The 15,095-nt window shown below is 42.0% G+C and overlaps 2 protein-coding genes across 3 annotated transcripts; both read left to right on the top strand.

The window, feature by feature from the left end:
• The first annotated feature begins 506 nt into the window (after positions 1–506).
• Positions 507–7,504, top strand: aldh9a1a.1 (aldehyde dehydrogenase 9 family, member A1a, tandem duplicate 1). Its single transcript, XM_032573083.1, has 12 exons — positions 507–660; positions 832–990; positions 2,868–3,013; positions 3,256–3,385; positions 3,462–3,596; positions 3,683–3,879; positions 4,433–4,573; positions 4,677–4,865; positions 6,288–6,375; positions 6,456–6,597; positions 6,816–6,928; positions 7,036–7,504. The coding sequence occupies exons 2-12, from the start codon at positions 849–851 to the stop codon at positions 7,128–7,130; spliced, it is 1,518 nt and encodes a 505-aa protein (XP_032428974.1). The 5' UTR covers positions 507–660; positions 832–848; the 3' UTR covers positions 7,131–7,504.
• Positions 7,505–8,070: 566 nt separating this feature from the next.
• med8 (mediator complex subunit 8) lies at positions 8,071–11,187 on the top strand. 2 transcript variants are annotated; one of them, XM_032573089.1, is made up of 7 exons: positions 8,071–8,184; positions 8,395–8,516; positions 8,801–8,945; positions 9,022–9,162; positions 9,258–9,345; positions 9,424–9,621; positions 10,480–11,187. In XM_032573089.1, the coding sequence occupies exons 1-7, from the start codon at positions 8,179–8,181 to the stop codon at positions 10,548–10,550; spliced, it is 771 nt and encodes a 256-aa protein (XP_032428980.1). In that variant the 5' UTR covers positions 8,071–8,178; the 3' UTR covers positions 10,551–11,187. The 2 variants fall into 2 exon arrangements, with proteins under 2 accessions (XP_032428980.1, XP_032428979.1); XM_032573088.1 differs by having other exon boundaries at positions 9,424–9,663.
• The last annotated feature ends 3,908 nt before the right edge of the window (positions 11,188–15,095 follow it).

Genomic DNA, 15,095 nt, shown 5'->3' with positions numbered 1-15,095 from the left:
AAAACATATGGATCATATCATTTTCGTTGTGTTCTGATTAGCAAACCACTACTAATAAAGAGGGTGTGCTTTTTTTGTATTGTAGCTGTTTGGTTTCATAAAACACAACATTATACTGTACATTATGAATAAAATGATACTTGGAAGATTTCTTAAAAGTTGATGAATCATACTGTGCCTTTATACAGGTTTTATTCTTGGACACAGACCAGCTGGTTTTACAATCTTGTATAACTTGCCAAGTCCTTTATCTCGGGGTCCTTTCTAAATTCTCCTCACCCCTATTAATTTGCATTGTATTGTGTTACACTCAGTTTAGAAAAATATCTTTAAAAATGCTATTTTTTTCATGGTGTCCATAAACTGTGTCATACTAAAGTGAGGTGTCTTTGTGAAACCATATTTCTGTCTACTCGCTTGCATTATGTAACAGAAATGGCACCGACTCGGTATTAACAGGGTTTATTAATCTTTCTCGGAGTTATTTGTGTTTAAAGTCCGCCTGTTTTGGCTCAGCCTCAGCTTTAAAAGCCTGTCAGAAGCGAGAAGCTGTTTCTCTGAGAAGAGGTGTGTCCTGGCTGCTTAAAAGGGGCGTAAAATCCTCCTTCCACTCTTCCCAGACTTCCATCTTGCAGCTCTTCTCTCCGCAGAACCCAAACGGTACAGTTTTCTTCTCCAAAAAGTTACAATAACTTTTCTCAGCAACAATAACAGCGCGTGCACTCTGTCCTCGTGTCACGTTCTTTGAATTAGCTAGCTTATATGCTCTGCTAGCTCTCTGCCTTCGCAGGCTAATATTACGTAATGGAGATATTTTTCTGAAACTTTCAGGTACAATCTGTGTGAAAATGGCCCAGTCAATCCTCGATACGACCTCCGGAGCCTCCACTGGAAGCCTGGTGGTTACCGAGCCTCTGAACTTCTGGGCTGGGAAACGGGTGAAGCCCAGGGAGGAGAAAAACGCCGAGCCCGTTTTCGAGCCTGCAACTGGTAATGCATGTTAAAAGTTTGTTCTGGTGGAAATGCATATTAAAAAATGACACGCAGAACAATAGCATTAGTTTGGTCTGTAAGTAACTCTGCTCTGGAGTTGAATTTGGGAGAGACACGGCGACGCTGAAGTTAGCTTCTGATTTATGACCCTGATGGAATATTTTGCATCTTTTTCTAAATCGTCAGCCTAATAACATAACTGCACTATTAGACTGACGAAATGTAGACTTCTAAGGGCTTCTTTATTTCAGACTTCGAGATACCTGAAATAAAGAGGAACTGCATTGCTTACATCTTTATGCAAAGATAGTCCTTTTCATAATTATCTCAACATTTTCTAAACCTTTTACTATAAACATAGCTTTTTGAGTTTTGTGCTTTTGGCAGTCATTTAAACTATATTTTTTAATACATTTGATTAAAAAATTCAAATCTCATGTCATTCCCTGTTGTTGAAATAGTGTTAAAACATATTTTTTGTGCACTCATTTAAGATGTATTTAATGCATAGTTTGTATATAGGGAGGGGCAGGGGTGCCGCCAGAAATCTTGGGGCCCCTGACAAAAAAATTAGATCATCTCCCCTCCCCCCCCACCACACACACACACACACACACAGCTGCTGTTACAATTTTTTTTCAGTCTTTTTGACCCATAAAAAGCTTCACAATTTCAAAGGCTTGCAACTTGCTTTCTTTGGTTCAATACTGGACTAATATTCTTTCTCCATCTCTCAATTTTATTTTTTATTTTTTTGAAAACCTGATTTTATCATTTTTCTTAGCAGCATAATAACCGCCACAGTCGTTCTTGTCTTCTACTGACTGCTGCTGAACACCATCAAGTCCCCCAAGCAGGAACGAACCATTTCATGAAGATCCAGGGGGGTTCAGGGCAAATATGGATGTGTGTTTTTTAGTCTGGGAGTGGTAACACTAAAATTTTTACTGCTAAAAACAATCTCAGAAAACACAATATGATTAATTTTGTAATTGTCAGGGCCCAAATTTTATTTATTTTTTCAATTTCTATGAACAAAAAATAAATAAATAAATTGTGGAGGGGCACCTGTTGGTCAGGGGGCCTTAGAATTGTCCTAACATTTCCCCTCTATAAGCACCCCTGGGGTGGAGAGAAATATGATGCTGAATTATAGTATTTCTATGACAACTTTTTAAGTACAACAGGTGGAACACAAAGTTAAAGAATGGCCAGATGTTCAAACACTTCTGTTTTCTGTCAGGCAACAGAATTAGACTGTCCCATTTCATTTTTCTCCTATATTCTACCTTGGCTTTAATCAATTTAGATACTCTGAATTTCATTCACTGAATTTATGGGCTAAATCATAACTTTACTTATGAGAAATCCAGTTTATAACCAGTGAATTCTTTATTTTATTTGGCAGAGTAACAAATGAGGGAAATTTTACTGTGGGAGCTTTGCAAACAAAATGAACTTTCACTCATAGGAAATTTATTAAAGGTGCTTTATTTAGTTTAGGACAATCATTTCCAAGGTTGACCAGACTGACCATTTATTTAAGCTTTCCTCGAAGTAAATGGTAAAGAAACCAAAGGGACAAATAGAAATGTGCAGTTTTGTAAATATAAAAATGTATTTTTGTTCAGTGTGGCAATTTTCTTTCCAGGTTTGACTGATCTTTCTTTCATTGAACTAGAGAAAATCAATCTGAAACTCAAAAGTGGTGAAATAGTCCTTTAGAGTCTGACACTACAGATAAGATACTAACTTCAGAGCTGTGGGGTGTGGCTACTTTAGAATTTTCTCCACTGTCTGGGGGAGAAAAAAGGGGGGTAATCTATCAGTACAGTCCAGCTGTCAGTAGCTTATTTGCCTTCCTGTTTGCTCAGGCCGTGTCCTGTGCCAGCTGGTCCCCTGTGGGGCGGAGGAGGTGGAGGAAGCCATCCAGAGTGCCCACTCTGCCTACGTGAAATGGAGCAAGATGTCTGGCATGGAGAGGGCTCGGGTCATGCTTGAGGCCGCCCGCATTATCAGGGTGAGCCGGTCAGGCGGCTTTGAAGCTGTCCAACTTTTACTGTCCTTATTGTGCAACTTAAATTGGAGCTGACTATTGCAAGCTTGCAGCGTGACACTAGTTATTCATTAACAGGAAGCCCTCCCTTCTCTGGATTTGTGCAAAATCCTCCTTTTGTGTCTGGTTGGCCCATTTTAGGTCGCATGAAGGAGTTTGGTTTATTTTCCAGTAATGACTCTACATTTTTGCTCCCAATCAAACAGGAACGGAGGGAGAAAATCGCAAAGCTGGAAGTGATGAACAATGGCAAGTGCATCACCGAAGCCCTGGTGGATGTGGACGTTGCTTGTCAGACCATGGAGTTTTACGCCGGCATGGCCGGGACACTCACTGGTGGGTGCGGCGATGTCTCTTTGTGTTTCGAAGTGTACTTTCTGTTTGTCTGAACGGGTTTGTGCTGTGATTGCAGGTCAGCACATCCAGCTTCCTGGCGGAGCCTTCGCCTACACCAGGAGGGAGGCCCTCGGGGTGTGCGTGGGGATCGGGGCATTCAACTACCCCTTCCAGATCTCTGTCACCAAGTCGGCGCCGGCCCTGGCTTGTGGTCAGTGAACAGCAGCGAGTTTCAACTCTCATTTTGACATGAAGTCACTAATAAAAGAGATGGGAGTAAAACAATGGCTTTTCTAGGTAATGCCATGGTGTTCAAGCCGTCTCCCATGACTCCTTTGACTGCTTTGGTTATGGCTGAGATCTACAAAGAGGCAGGAGTGCCTGACGGCCTGTTCTGTGTGGTCCAAGGTGGAGCAGAGACTGGCACTCTGCTCTGCCACCACCCCAAGGTGGCTAAGGTTTCCTTCACAGGCAGTGTTCCAACTGGCAAGAAGGTACAAATGCTAAAATGTGTCGTCTGCGCACGTTTGGTTCACACAGCAACATTTTTAGCCTGTTTTCAAAACCTGAGAGTCCACACATGACGATAAAACATTGTAGCTATAAAAGGTTTGGTATTGAGCCAAACCTGTTCGGTTAACAGGTGTTTCCGATGTTTGTTTGAAACATCGGAATGTTTCACTCAACAACATTCCGGTGGGAAATCTTGCTAAGCTTGAATGTTGAATATCCCTGATTTTCTATCGGAGCGGACCATGTCACTTTTAATAATCTAGTTTAATTGTATGGCACATTTCAGCAACGAGGCAGTTCAAAGTGATTTACACCACAGAGGAATATTTCTTTAGCTCATTTTTAGAGCCGTCACGATAACTGAGGTGGCCTTAAGATATTTGGAAGGAGGGGAATCTGGACAAAAATTGGCATAAAAGTCTTGTCTTGTGAATGAGGCTCTAGTTGACAAAACATCCAATTCTTTTGAATAGCAGCACCTAGATTTACCAAAATGAGTTAGAATGACTCCATCCCTGCTGCATGTCCTCTCAGGTGATGGAGATGTCTGCCAAGGGGGTGAAGCAGGTGACCCTGGAGCTGGGAGGGAAATCTCCCCTCATCATCTTCAAAGACTGTGATCTGGAGAACGCCATAAGGGGGGCGCTCATGGCCAACTTCCTGACCCAGGGCCAGGTGAGACTGACGGGCATCCCATCCGTATTGGCTCGTGTCACTCAGCCCGTCTGAACTAGGGCGACCTCTGTGAGCTCTTACCAGGTGTGTGTGAAATGTGTAGGTTTGCTGCAATGGAACCAGGGTGTTTGTACAGAGGGAGATCATGCCACAGTTCCTGGAGGAAGTGGTGAAGAGGACCAAGGCCATCTCTGTGGGCGACCCGCTGCTGGACGGCACCCGCATGGGGGCCCTGATCAGCAAGCCCCAGCTGGACAAGGCTCTGGGGTTTGTCACTAAAGCCAAGAAGGAGGTTGGTTCATTATCAAAGTTGGATTGGGAGACTTCAAAATGAGGCTACGTTCACACAGCGGGTAAATGCAACCCAAATCCAACATATTCACCCAAAGAAAATCCAATCTGTGCCACTTCCATATGTGGAACTAAATCGGATGCATACCTGATAGTTTTCAAAGCGCCAACAGTCAGAACGGTCATGTTGCATTTTATCAAACTTTTACATTGTTGACATGCAGCATAATTCTGCACCAGATCAAACAAACAATTCTGAAAAAAAAATCTGAATTATGAAATCTGTCAGTGAAGCGCATCCCATGCAAACGCCAACACTCCTGGTTCTGACCACACATCCAAACAGACTTTTCTAAAGAAATTGCCGTTGATGCTCCACAAAAGGTCATTGCCATTAGTTGTGCTTTCTTTTTTTCAGCTTCCTTCATCTTATGATCTTGTGACAATACTGTCGCCTCCCGATGCTGAATAACTTTTATAATTCATCAAGTATTAGTTCAGTGTACTACTGTATGATGTCTATGCTTTTCTTCTGCACATGTCGGTCGCTTTGGCGTCTTAAGCCATTGTTGTGAAAATTGTCTTTAACAAAGAGTAAGAAAAAACTGTTTCAAAAACCAGAAAAATAATACATATATTCTTAGTATTTATTTGAAGGCTTTCCAGCACACGTGTCAAACTCCAGTCCTGGAGGGCCACTGCCCTGGAACTTTTAGCTGCCTTTGCTGCACCACGGCTGAATAGAATAATTAGATCATTAGCAAGGTTCTGAAGAACTGATCTACACAAGAAGGAGGTAATTAAGCCATTCCATTCCAATGTTTTGTACCTGTAGCACATCTAAAAACTGCAGGACAGCGGCCCTCGAGGACTGGAGTTTGACACTCTGGCTTTACAACATTCGAACACACTGCTCACTGAACACAGTCAGGATTCAAAGCCTCGAGCAGAACACAGCATTCAGTTTTATAAGAAGGGTTTCATTCGATTCACATAATTTGACAATCTATTTGGTTACAAAACAAATTGCAAGCATAAGCAATTTTTTCATAAGGGAAATGAAACATTCAAGGACGTCATGAGGGTGTTTATCACACTAACAAGAAACAATTCAACAACTTTATTGCAATACTGAGTTCAGAGAGACGGCTTCAGAAAACCTTCCAATGAGCATGTGCATTACAGAAGAATCTTGATACTGTTATGCATTAATTTACTCATAATCATGGTAACCTTAAATTTTTCATCACACCATTCACACAGAAGTCTGATTGTGGCTGCATTTAATTAGTAGCATGAACGACCAAAAAAAAATCACATTTCAGCAAAAAAAAATCAGAATTGAGCATTCAGACCTGCTGTGTGAACGTAGCCGTAGATCCTGAGTTTCCAGATCTCATCGTTCTCTTTGTGGTTCTGCCAGGGAGCCAAGGCGCTTTGTGGAGGAGACCCTTTTGTTCCCACCGATCCCAAACTGAAGGGGGGTTATTTTATGTCCCCTTGTGTCCTTGGTATGTTTGACTCCCTCACTCATCGCCATAGCGATTACTGGTTTCTGTCAAATCACGGTTCACACACCTTCTGTTCACAGAAAACTGCAGAGACGACATGACCTGTGTGAAGGAGGAGATCTTTGGTCCGGTCATGTCCGTCCTGTCTTTTGACTCTGAGGACGAGGTGATCCAGAGGGCCAACAACACCACCTATGGACTGGCCTCTGGAGTTTTCACCAGGTGAGCAACAGAGCCAGCAGGATTATCTCTGACCAGCAATGAGTAAAGATCTACCGCCGCTTCCCTTTGAAGAGGAGTTTATTGCTTTCTCTAGGTTGGATTTTATAACAGCCTATTCATGTCGTTCCTTTCACTTCAGTAGATTAATAAAGTTCAAGTCCAGACGCGAGTGGTTTAATCTTTTACCACATGAAATAAGTTCCTCCCTCCACCTGCAGGGATATTTCTCGAGCTCATCGTGTGGCAGAGAGGCTGGAGGCGGGAACCTGCTTCATCAACAACTACAACAACAGTCCTGTAGAAATGCCATTTGGAGGATACAAGATGTCAGGTAGCTTGTTAGGAGGTTTCTACATTCATAAACAATTCTTTCAATTTAACTTTGAGAGAACATGGGATTTGTTGCCGGAATGAACCCAATCTGTTGAATCTCCCCAGGCTTCGGCAGGGAGAACGGCCAGGTGACCATCGAGTACTACTCCCAGCTGAAGACTGTGGTTGTGGAACTGGGAGACGTTGAGAACCACTTCTAAACCCTGAAAGTTTACATGCAACACTAGAACTGTGACTAAAGATTTTGGCTTTCTATAATTATGTGCCACAGAAAAGTTGTAGAATATAAACCTGCGTTCTTACTTTATGAAACCTGAAGCAGTAGGTCAGCAATGCTAATTTCCTGCACCAACCTGAACTTTCTATCCACAAAATGTGACTCCGCCTGAGGATTAAGCTACTATACTAACTGAGATGTTCATGTGACCGCATAAGTATCTAATGTCAAAGAAAGAGGCCTAATAAATGTGCATCAGCATTGGGAGGAAACCTGTGCCAAATGGTGATTATGATGATGTATGCTTACCTGAAAGTCTTTGCCTTGTTTCAAAATAAAATATTTCACTGACAAATATCTCTTATTACTTCAGAAAATAATTCATTGAAATATTTTACACTTCAGTTATTTACCTGCTACTGTAACTTGAGTAATAATCTTTGAGTAAGTAATGTAGAATACCAGTTTTAGTATTTAAAAAATCAGTACACTGCCACCACATGGTCAACTTGAGGTGTTGCATGAGCTTACTGCTTATTGGACTCGATCCTGTTTATTTCAAAAGGAAATGAAATGTAATCAATTGTTTTCAACACACCTGAAGCCAATGGCTGCAGTGATTCAGGTGTTGGAGCAGAAACCCAACTGAAAGTTACAGCACACCCGTAAAGTAGACTCTGTAAGACAGTGTACTTATAGTTTTGAAAAACATCTGATAGTGTAGTATTTGAAAAAACATGCCTAAACACTGGATTATTTGTAGTGCTAAACTAACAGTGGTTGGGTACTGTCTCTACGAGCGGACTAAAACTGGGGGAAGTTGGTTTTTCACTTAAGTATGCCTGTAAGCTTGTCACAAAATAAAATCACCGGAATTATACAGCACATTCATATATAATAGAAGTGCGATGAACGACTCTTCCAGAAGATGGCAGTAATGCAACAAATAGGATGCAAATTGCCATTAAACTCCAGAGAAGAAGAACACGGTTCGTTTCAGTTCTCCTAACCGGCTAGCTTGTAGTTCAACAATGCAGGTAAGTTTGACTCCCATACGCCTCTTGAAGAAATGCACCTTTATCGGAAAGATAAATGTTTTAGTTTATCACAACTTATGGTTTATTGTGCTCATATTAACACACCTCTAAACACTGTATTTAGCCCAGCTGGCTAAGCTCTGTACCTTATAGCTACATGGCTACGTTGCTAACCGATCTCTGTATTTGTGTTGCTTGTTTTCCTCTCAGCAACGCGAGGAGAAGCAGTTAGAAGCCTCTGTGGACTCTCTCATCTCTCTGGTGGCTCTCACTAAAAACGCTCTGCAAAGTTTCATCTACAAGCTGGAGAACGAATACGAGCGACTGACATGGTGACTAAATATTTGACTACAAACTGCAGTAGCTGCTCAGTTCCATCCTGGAGTAACAGAGTCTGCTTCTTCTGTTTCCTCTTAAATCATTTTGCTGTTGGATTACTGGGCCAACATTAACTATGGAAGAGTTGATGGTCAGAAAATGTTTACAATGTATATATTGTAACTTCTATGAAATTAAACCTTACTTTCTCTTCATAGGATGAAGAACAACTTTATCTTTTTCTAGTTTAATTGTAGAACATTTGACCACAGCAGCCGTGTGTGTTGCTCTCTCTCAGGCCCAATGTTCTGGATAACTTCGGTCTCCTGTCTGGTCAGCTGAACACCATCAATAAGATGCTGAAGAACGAGAAGACGCCGTCGTTCCGCAGCCAGGTCATCATCCCTCTGGTGCTGTCCCAGAAGCCAGACGACGACCTAACGGTGAGTGTATTCTCACCGTTGTCCTCCTGTGTTTTTGGATTTCTGCCTCTCATCTCTCTTGTTATTCCCCCCTCAGGTCCTCACAGAGCAGCGTGTCCCGGTGTTCAGCCATGAAATCGTCCCAGACTACCTGCGGACCAAACCCGACCCGGAAGTGGAGGAGCAGGAGAAGCAGCTGAGCACGGATGCGGCGCGCATCGGTCCGGATGTAGCGCAGGTCAGTTACATGTCGTCTCGACTCCTTTATTTTTCATATTTCATATCGAACAGTTGGTGTGTTTTACATTAACTCATCGTTGGATCATCGAACAGAAACAGATCCAGGCGCTGAATAAAATGTGTTCCAACCTGCTGGAGAAGCTGAACAACCCGCGCGATGACAGAGATTCAGAAAGTGCCGGTAGGTCGCACCGCTCCGTCCGTTCGTCTCTTTCTGCATCCTGATTGAAATCAAAACCTCAACATGTCTCCCCGTCAGCGTCCCGACTGAACAAACCGTCATTTAACCCCGGAGACACCAACGCTTTGGTTGCAGCCGTTGCGTTTGGAAAAGGCCTTTCCAAGTGTAGGCCTCCAGGTCCCATGGCTCCTGGACATCCAGGGCAGGGGCCCATGATGAGCGGGGGTCCAACTTTACAGCAGGTCACTATCGGAGGTGGTGGAGGCCAGCAAGCAGGTATGGGGGGACCGGGAGCTCCACAGCAGCAAGGACAGCCGGGTAAGAGGCCTGGTTTGGAGAGCGATCAGAACTCAGCCTGATGCTGTTTTCATCTAACAACCAGATTTGGATATTGTGATCATGTTTACATACGCTTATCATGTTTTAACTGTTACACAGCATCAGCTTAAACATGACATTTAAGATTAGAATATAACATCTATGAGGGCGTATTGGGGCCATTGTAGATGGAATCAAAAAGTGTTAAATATCTGACCTCTCGACTTGAAGCTCAAGTAAAAAAAAAAAAAATTCTAAAAAATTTTGAGTTGATTTTTCTAGCAAATTTTTGACTTTTCAAATTCAGAAATTTTCTAGAAAAATCACTGAAATTTTCAAAGATTCAAAAGTAGAACATTTTCGACTTTAGGAAATTTTCAGACATTTAATATTCAGAAATGTCCTTGTTTTTTTTCCAGAATAATTTCTGAAATCTAAAAAATTTCAGAGTTTTTGGGCAGAAATGTTTTTCTAATACACCGTAGTATGCGTCAGACCAGTAAAAACCAATTTTAAAAACAAAAATGTGAACTTAAAGTATGTTTAATACCTGCTTAAAGGTTATTTCCAAAGGTACTTTTAACCTGACAAACAGAACTCAGCAGATTGTATGATTCAATTTATTGAAAATGACTAACATGACTGGAGGTGGATGTATATATTTGCACCTTTATAGATAAATTATTGGGAAATAACAATAAGATTAATTTAAGTCATTGAACAGTCATCCCACACAGATATTGTTTATGTCCTGGTCTTGGTGAGTGTCTGATTTGTTTGTGAATATTTACAGTTTTTTTTTTTTTTGTCCTCCAGGGAAAATGCCAAGCAGCATCAAGACAAACATAAAATCTGCATCTGCTTCCATGCATCCCTACAACCGATGAGCCTTCTGCTCTCCATTCCTAACAGCTCAGCTCGTCATGGAACTGACCGAGCCGGAGGACCAGGGGCCCGCAGCCTGTGGCTCCGGAGCCACAGTGGCTCTTACTAACTTTGACTTGATGAAGAAACAACTTAGGTTTTAAAAATGCAATAACGAATACAAGTTTTTTCATGTTGATTTCCACAACAGCATAACAAAAGCACTGTTCATTTTTATTTAGAACCGTCTCTCAGGCTGGAAACTGAGAAAATGTAACCGTTATTTTTTTGGAAGTATATTAAAGCCTGAAATCAGGATTCCTGAGGTTGTACTTTAAAAATTACAATAGATTTTCTGCTGTAGCTACTTATCAAATATTATAAGATGCCTTTTTATTTTTTCATTTTATTTTTTCAAAGGATCAGGTCATATTCGTGGCTCTAACCCGGTTTATTTAGCTGGACTGAGGGCAGAAATATCAGTTGCAGATTCCCGATTCAGAACTGGTCAGGTTTGGGAACTAGAGCTTCGGTTTGTAGCCACTAGATGGCACTATATCAACATTAAAATCCCTGAAACAACTTTCTATCTTTAGACAGTTCATGTAATATCTTTCTTTTATTTATTTTTTTCTAAAATAAATAAATACCTACAAACACCTTGTTGTTCAATGACTAGATTAAAACAGAAATAAACAGTCCCGCATGTATTTTGTGGACGAAACAAAAACGCACATCAGATTCTTGCCTTCAATTTCGCTCCGTTTCTTCTTCTCTTTGTTCTTTTTCTTTCTTTTTTTCCGCCGCAGCAAAGGTGAGAGTAATAAGTCCGGACGTCGCTCTGTGTGGCCTGATAATGTCAAAGTGTTTAAGGGGGGGAATAAGGAAGTATTGCTGCTGACGTGTGAGGGGGGTCCTCTCTCTCTGTCTACTCCAATCCCCGTCCCGTCCTGCCGGGCAGACCCAGCGCAGCGGCCGCGCTGCTGTCACAGCGGGCCGGCCCGTGGCTGACCTACATACCCCCGGTGTGAGCAAACAGGCCGCCGTCTCGCTGCGTCAGGCGCTCTGCTGAGACAGCTCAAAGCTGCGCAAGGTCACTCTGGTTCACGGAGGAAGGGAAGGCTGGGTCACAAACAAACAAAGACCTCCAACACAAAACGTCCTGCAGAAACAGCAGCGATCGGTTCTTTTTCCCGCCACAAACTTTTACAAATAAATGGAGATTTCTACAGATTAAATCTGTTAGATTAATTAAAGTCTGTTTTAGGTACTTTATCACTAAATGAAACACTTTATACACACAGATGGATGTTTAAAACCTTAATTTCTGTTAATTAGGAAGATTCTTCGCGTATGGTCATGTAAAACTAGAATATTACATAAGATTAAAAAATAAATAAATTTGGGCTTGAGGTTCAATACCTGCTTAAGGATTATTTTCAGTGAGACTCATTGGATTCCATGTTCTAATGTATTGAATAAAATGTGACTACAACCAGTTTAATGTATGGCCACAAAATATGTCGTTTAGAACCTTCTAAAAATTTCTTAGTCTTTATAAAAATGTTATATCACTTAAATGAAGTGATATTCCTAACAAGAAGCTGGATCATAATAATTTAGATGGTGTAATAATAAATATAACAAGGAGGACTTATAACCCAGAATACTAATTATAGTTCAGTTTCATTTAGTTTTATTAATATAGCACCAATTCACAGCAAATGTCTCGAGACACTTTATTAAAGAAAACATTTCAGTTCAATCATACATACTTTCCAACTGATAATAGTTATCAAACAGTACAATAAAGCTCAATTCATAATTTAAAAAGGTTTTATCTAAGATAAGCCAGCAGAGGGCCTGGAGTTACTGACCAGCAGCTTTAACTCCTCTGGACGCAGCGGCAGCAGAAAATCACCTGGTTTGTGTCTCTGACATTAACAACAATCCCTCATACTGAACATGTTTAATCAAAAACAAGAAAATATATATATATATAAACCAACCGTGTCACTGTAGTAAAAGGATAAATGTGACAGTTACTCCAGCATCATGTCTTTGTTTTCTACTCATTCATGTTTCACAGAGATAACTTTGTTCTTTCCTCCAATAAGAGCTCGCTCTGGCATGACTGGAGAGAATTCCACTTGTCCTGTAACGGAGAACACGATAAGGTCCGCGTCCCACTTGTTTACGGAGGCTTCAGGCCAAAACTCCCACACCCAGCAGTGACTCAGACAGGCTCCAAACTCTCCTCCAAATCCTGAGCACTTCAGGCAGCCTGGGAGGATTTGAAGATGTGGGCCGTCCTGCAAATTTTCCAAACGTCTTCTTCATTGTTCATTTGTTTTATATTAACAGTTGGGATCAGAGGAATATGTTGAATGTCTGTGGGCGGCAGGAGCTGCGTGAACGGAGCCAGGCTGAGCTGGAACACACCCAGTCCTTCCTGCATCCCATTCCTGATTCATTTGCCTTCGCTGCTGCTTGGACATTTTGTACCATTGATCACCTTTTACCAAAGGACAGAACTTCTTCTCCTGTAAGACTGACCAGGTTGGTGGACATGGAGAGGAAATCTGAGTCGAGGTTCTTCATTGATATTCTCTTCCTTTCAGTTCAGTCGACAGGTTTCCTGTAGGATCTCGGTCTGAAGGCTGATGACTAACCCCGGCTCACTTTTACCAGTAGAGTCCAACAGATTTCTATTTAATATGTTCTGGTAGTTAAAAAAAATGGCTGACATGAACAGATCATTTTGGCCCCCAATCTGACTGCCTGATTCTAACCTCTGAGTTCTGATCTGAACTTACCCTCCTGACAGTCCTGGACTGTTTTATGAAAACGCTCTGCAGGGGGGAGAAACCACACGTTTCAAAATGCAACATTTCTAATTTACTTACAGGATTTCCAGCACATATACAGTTAAAACCAGAAGTTTACATACAACACATTTTTTTCTTCACTGTCTGAAGTTAAATCCTTTTTATTTTTGTTGTTTTAGGTCAGAATGACCCAAATTATATCTATTTCCTACGTGCCAGAAAACTTAGAGATGACATTTTTAGAGATTCTTTTGTAACTTTCCTTGAATTCTAAAGTTTACATACATTTGGTCAGAATCAGGGATAACCGTCTCTTAAGCCGTGTGACTTGGGTCGAGCTTCCTTCCAAAATCAACCGACGGGTTAACAAAGACATTTGTCCCTCACTTTTCCAAATGGCGAATCGGTTTATAATCTAGCAGCAAATCACAAACAGTTGTGTCTCACAAGATCCCACACAGAGTCACATGAGAGACACAGTGGATTCACTTTCTAACATCAGAGATTGGTCTGACCACGTGTGGAATGGAAGACGATGAGGGATGAGCAACATTCTCCAATACTCCAGTCAACCACATTTAAATATTTGCTCTCTTGTCACTTTTTAGTCGCTGTGTTTCCTCTTTGCCTTTTGGACGGAGTTAGATCTGGTTCTTGCTGACGGCGTTGAGCTTTCTTTGTTTTTAATGTACCCATAAATTTACGCCCAGAACTCCCGAAACTTGAAACTTTCATTTTGCCAACACTCTGTAGAAATTAAAATGAACAAAACTCTAGTCTCTGTCAGCGTGTCACCTTGAAGTCATTAATGGGGCGTTTCTTTTTAAATTCAATAGAAGCCCCCCTGGAACAGGCCAGTTATTGCAGCTGGCTGGATTTGCATCTTGTTGCCATGTAAAGTGGGTAATGATGGTTAAAGACCTGTGTAGCATTCGTCACGCTACAGCTTGTTTGTTAAAGCGACGAGGAATGAAAGAGAACATCCAGCGATTGTTTCTCTGAAAAGGATTTGCACTTTTTTTCTCACCGCAGCGGCTGAATCAGCCTCACAATGGCTTTTTGCTTTGCAGAAGCTCATGAATAAATTAAAACACGTCCAGCTCTTCCAGCTCCAAACGGCGGCTAGAAAAAGGTGTGTGATGGAAACTGGGAGGCCCATCCATGTAATTACATGTGATCATGTTTGCATATGTCACTCCCACGGCCTCCGATTCCCAGCGCTCCCGGGAACCTCTTCCTAATCCACAATTTGATTTGATGTTTAAACCTCTTCCACTCTGTTTTTTTCTTCTTCTCCTCCTCCTTCCAGAGGAGGGATGAATCGGAGGCTCAGAATCAGACATCCTGTCTGGTTTATCTGGAGGACAGAGATAAGTGCGGATGCCGCCTCTCAAGGGGAATGCACATTAGCTGTGCCTCGGAGGAAGTTCATGGTGTGGGGAAAGGTGGTGGAGGGGGAGGGGCGCCTGTCGGCCAGGAGCTGCACAGCTTTCACTCAGCCTGGGAACTGTGAAAATGTCCCCCATCACACACACACACACCCCAACATACCCTCCTGGGCAGTTGGGCCGGGCTCTGTTGGCGGTGATAAAATGCCTCCGCGTCATGGCGCAGTTGGAAGTCGGATGTGTAAAGTTATCCAGAGGTGTTGGGCTGACAGGCCCACAATGTGTTAACTCGTGTCCTACAGTGACTTCTGACCCTGTTACTAAAGTCTGGAGGAGAAGCGTCGCCGAGGCA

This window comes from Xiphophorus hellerii, chromosome 9 (genome assembly GCF_003331165.1).
Source record: "Xiphophorus hellerii strain 12219 chromosome 9, Xiphophorus_hellerii-4.1, whole genome shotgun sequence".
Classification (NCBI taxonomy): Eukaryota; Metazoa; Chordata; class Actinopteri; order Cyprinodontiformes; family Poeciliidae; genus Xiphophorus; species Xiphophorus hellerii.
Note: the sequence above shows the minus strand (reverse complement) of the source record. Positions and strands in the feature narration are given on the sequence as shown.

What these genes read in the sequence shown, in the direction of transcription:
- med8 (XM_032573088.1), top strand. An exon ending in TCGGTCCGGATGTAGCGCAG is followed by an intron (nt 9,163 to 9,257) that starts GTCAGTTACATG and finishes ATCATCGAACAG; the next exon opens with AAACAGATCCAGGCGCTGAA. An exon ending in CAGAGATTCAGAAAGTGCCG is followed by an intron (nt 9,346 to 9,423) that starts GTAGGTCGCACC and finishes TCTCCCCGTCAG; the next exon opens with CGTCCCGACTGAACAAACCG.
- aldh9a1a.1 (XM_032573083.1), top strand. Translation starts at nt 849, where the DNA reads ATGGCCCAGTCAATCCTCGATACGACCTCCGGAGCCTCCACTGGAAGC. An exon ending in CGTTTTCGAGCCTGCAACTG is followed by an intron (nt 991 to 2,867) that starts GTAATGCATGTT and finishes CTGTTTGCTCAG; the next exon opens with GCCGTGTCCTGTGCCAGCTG. An exon ending in AGGCCGCCCGCATTATCAGG is followed by an intron (nt 3,014 to 3,255) that starts GTGAGCCGGTCA and finishes CCAATCAAACAG; the next exon opens with GAACGGAGGGAGAAAATCGC.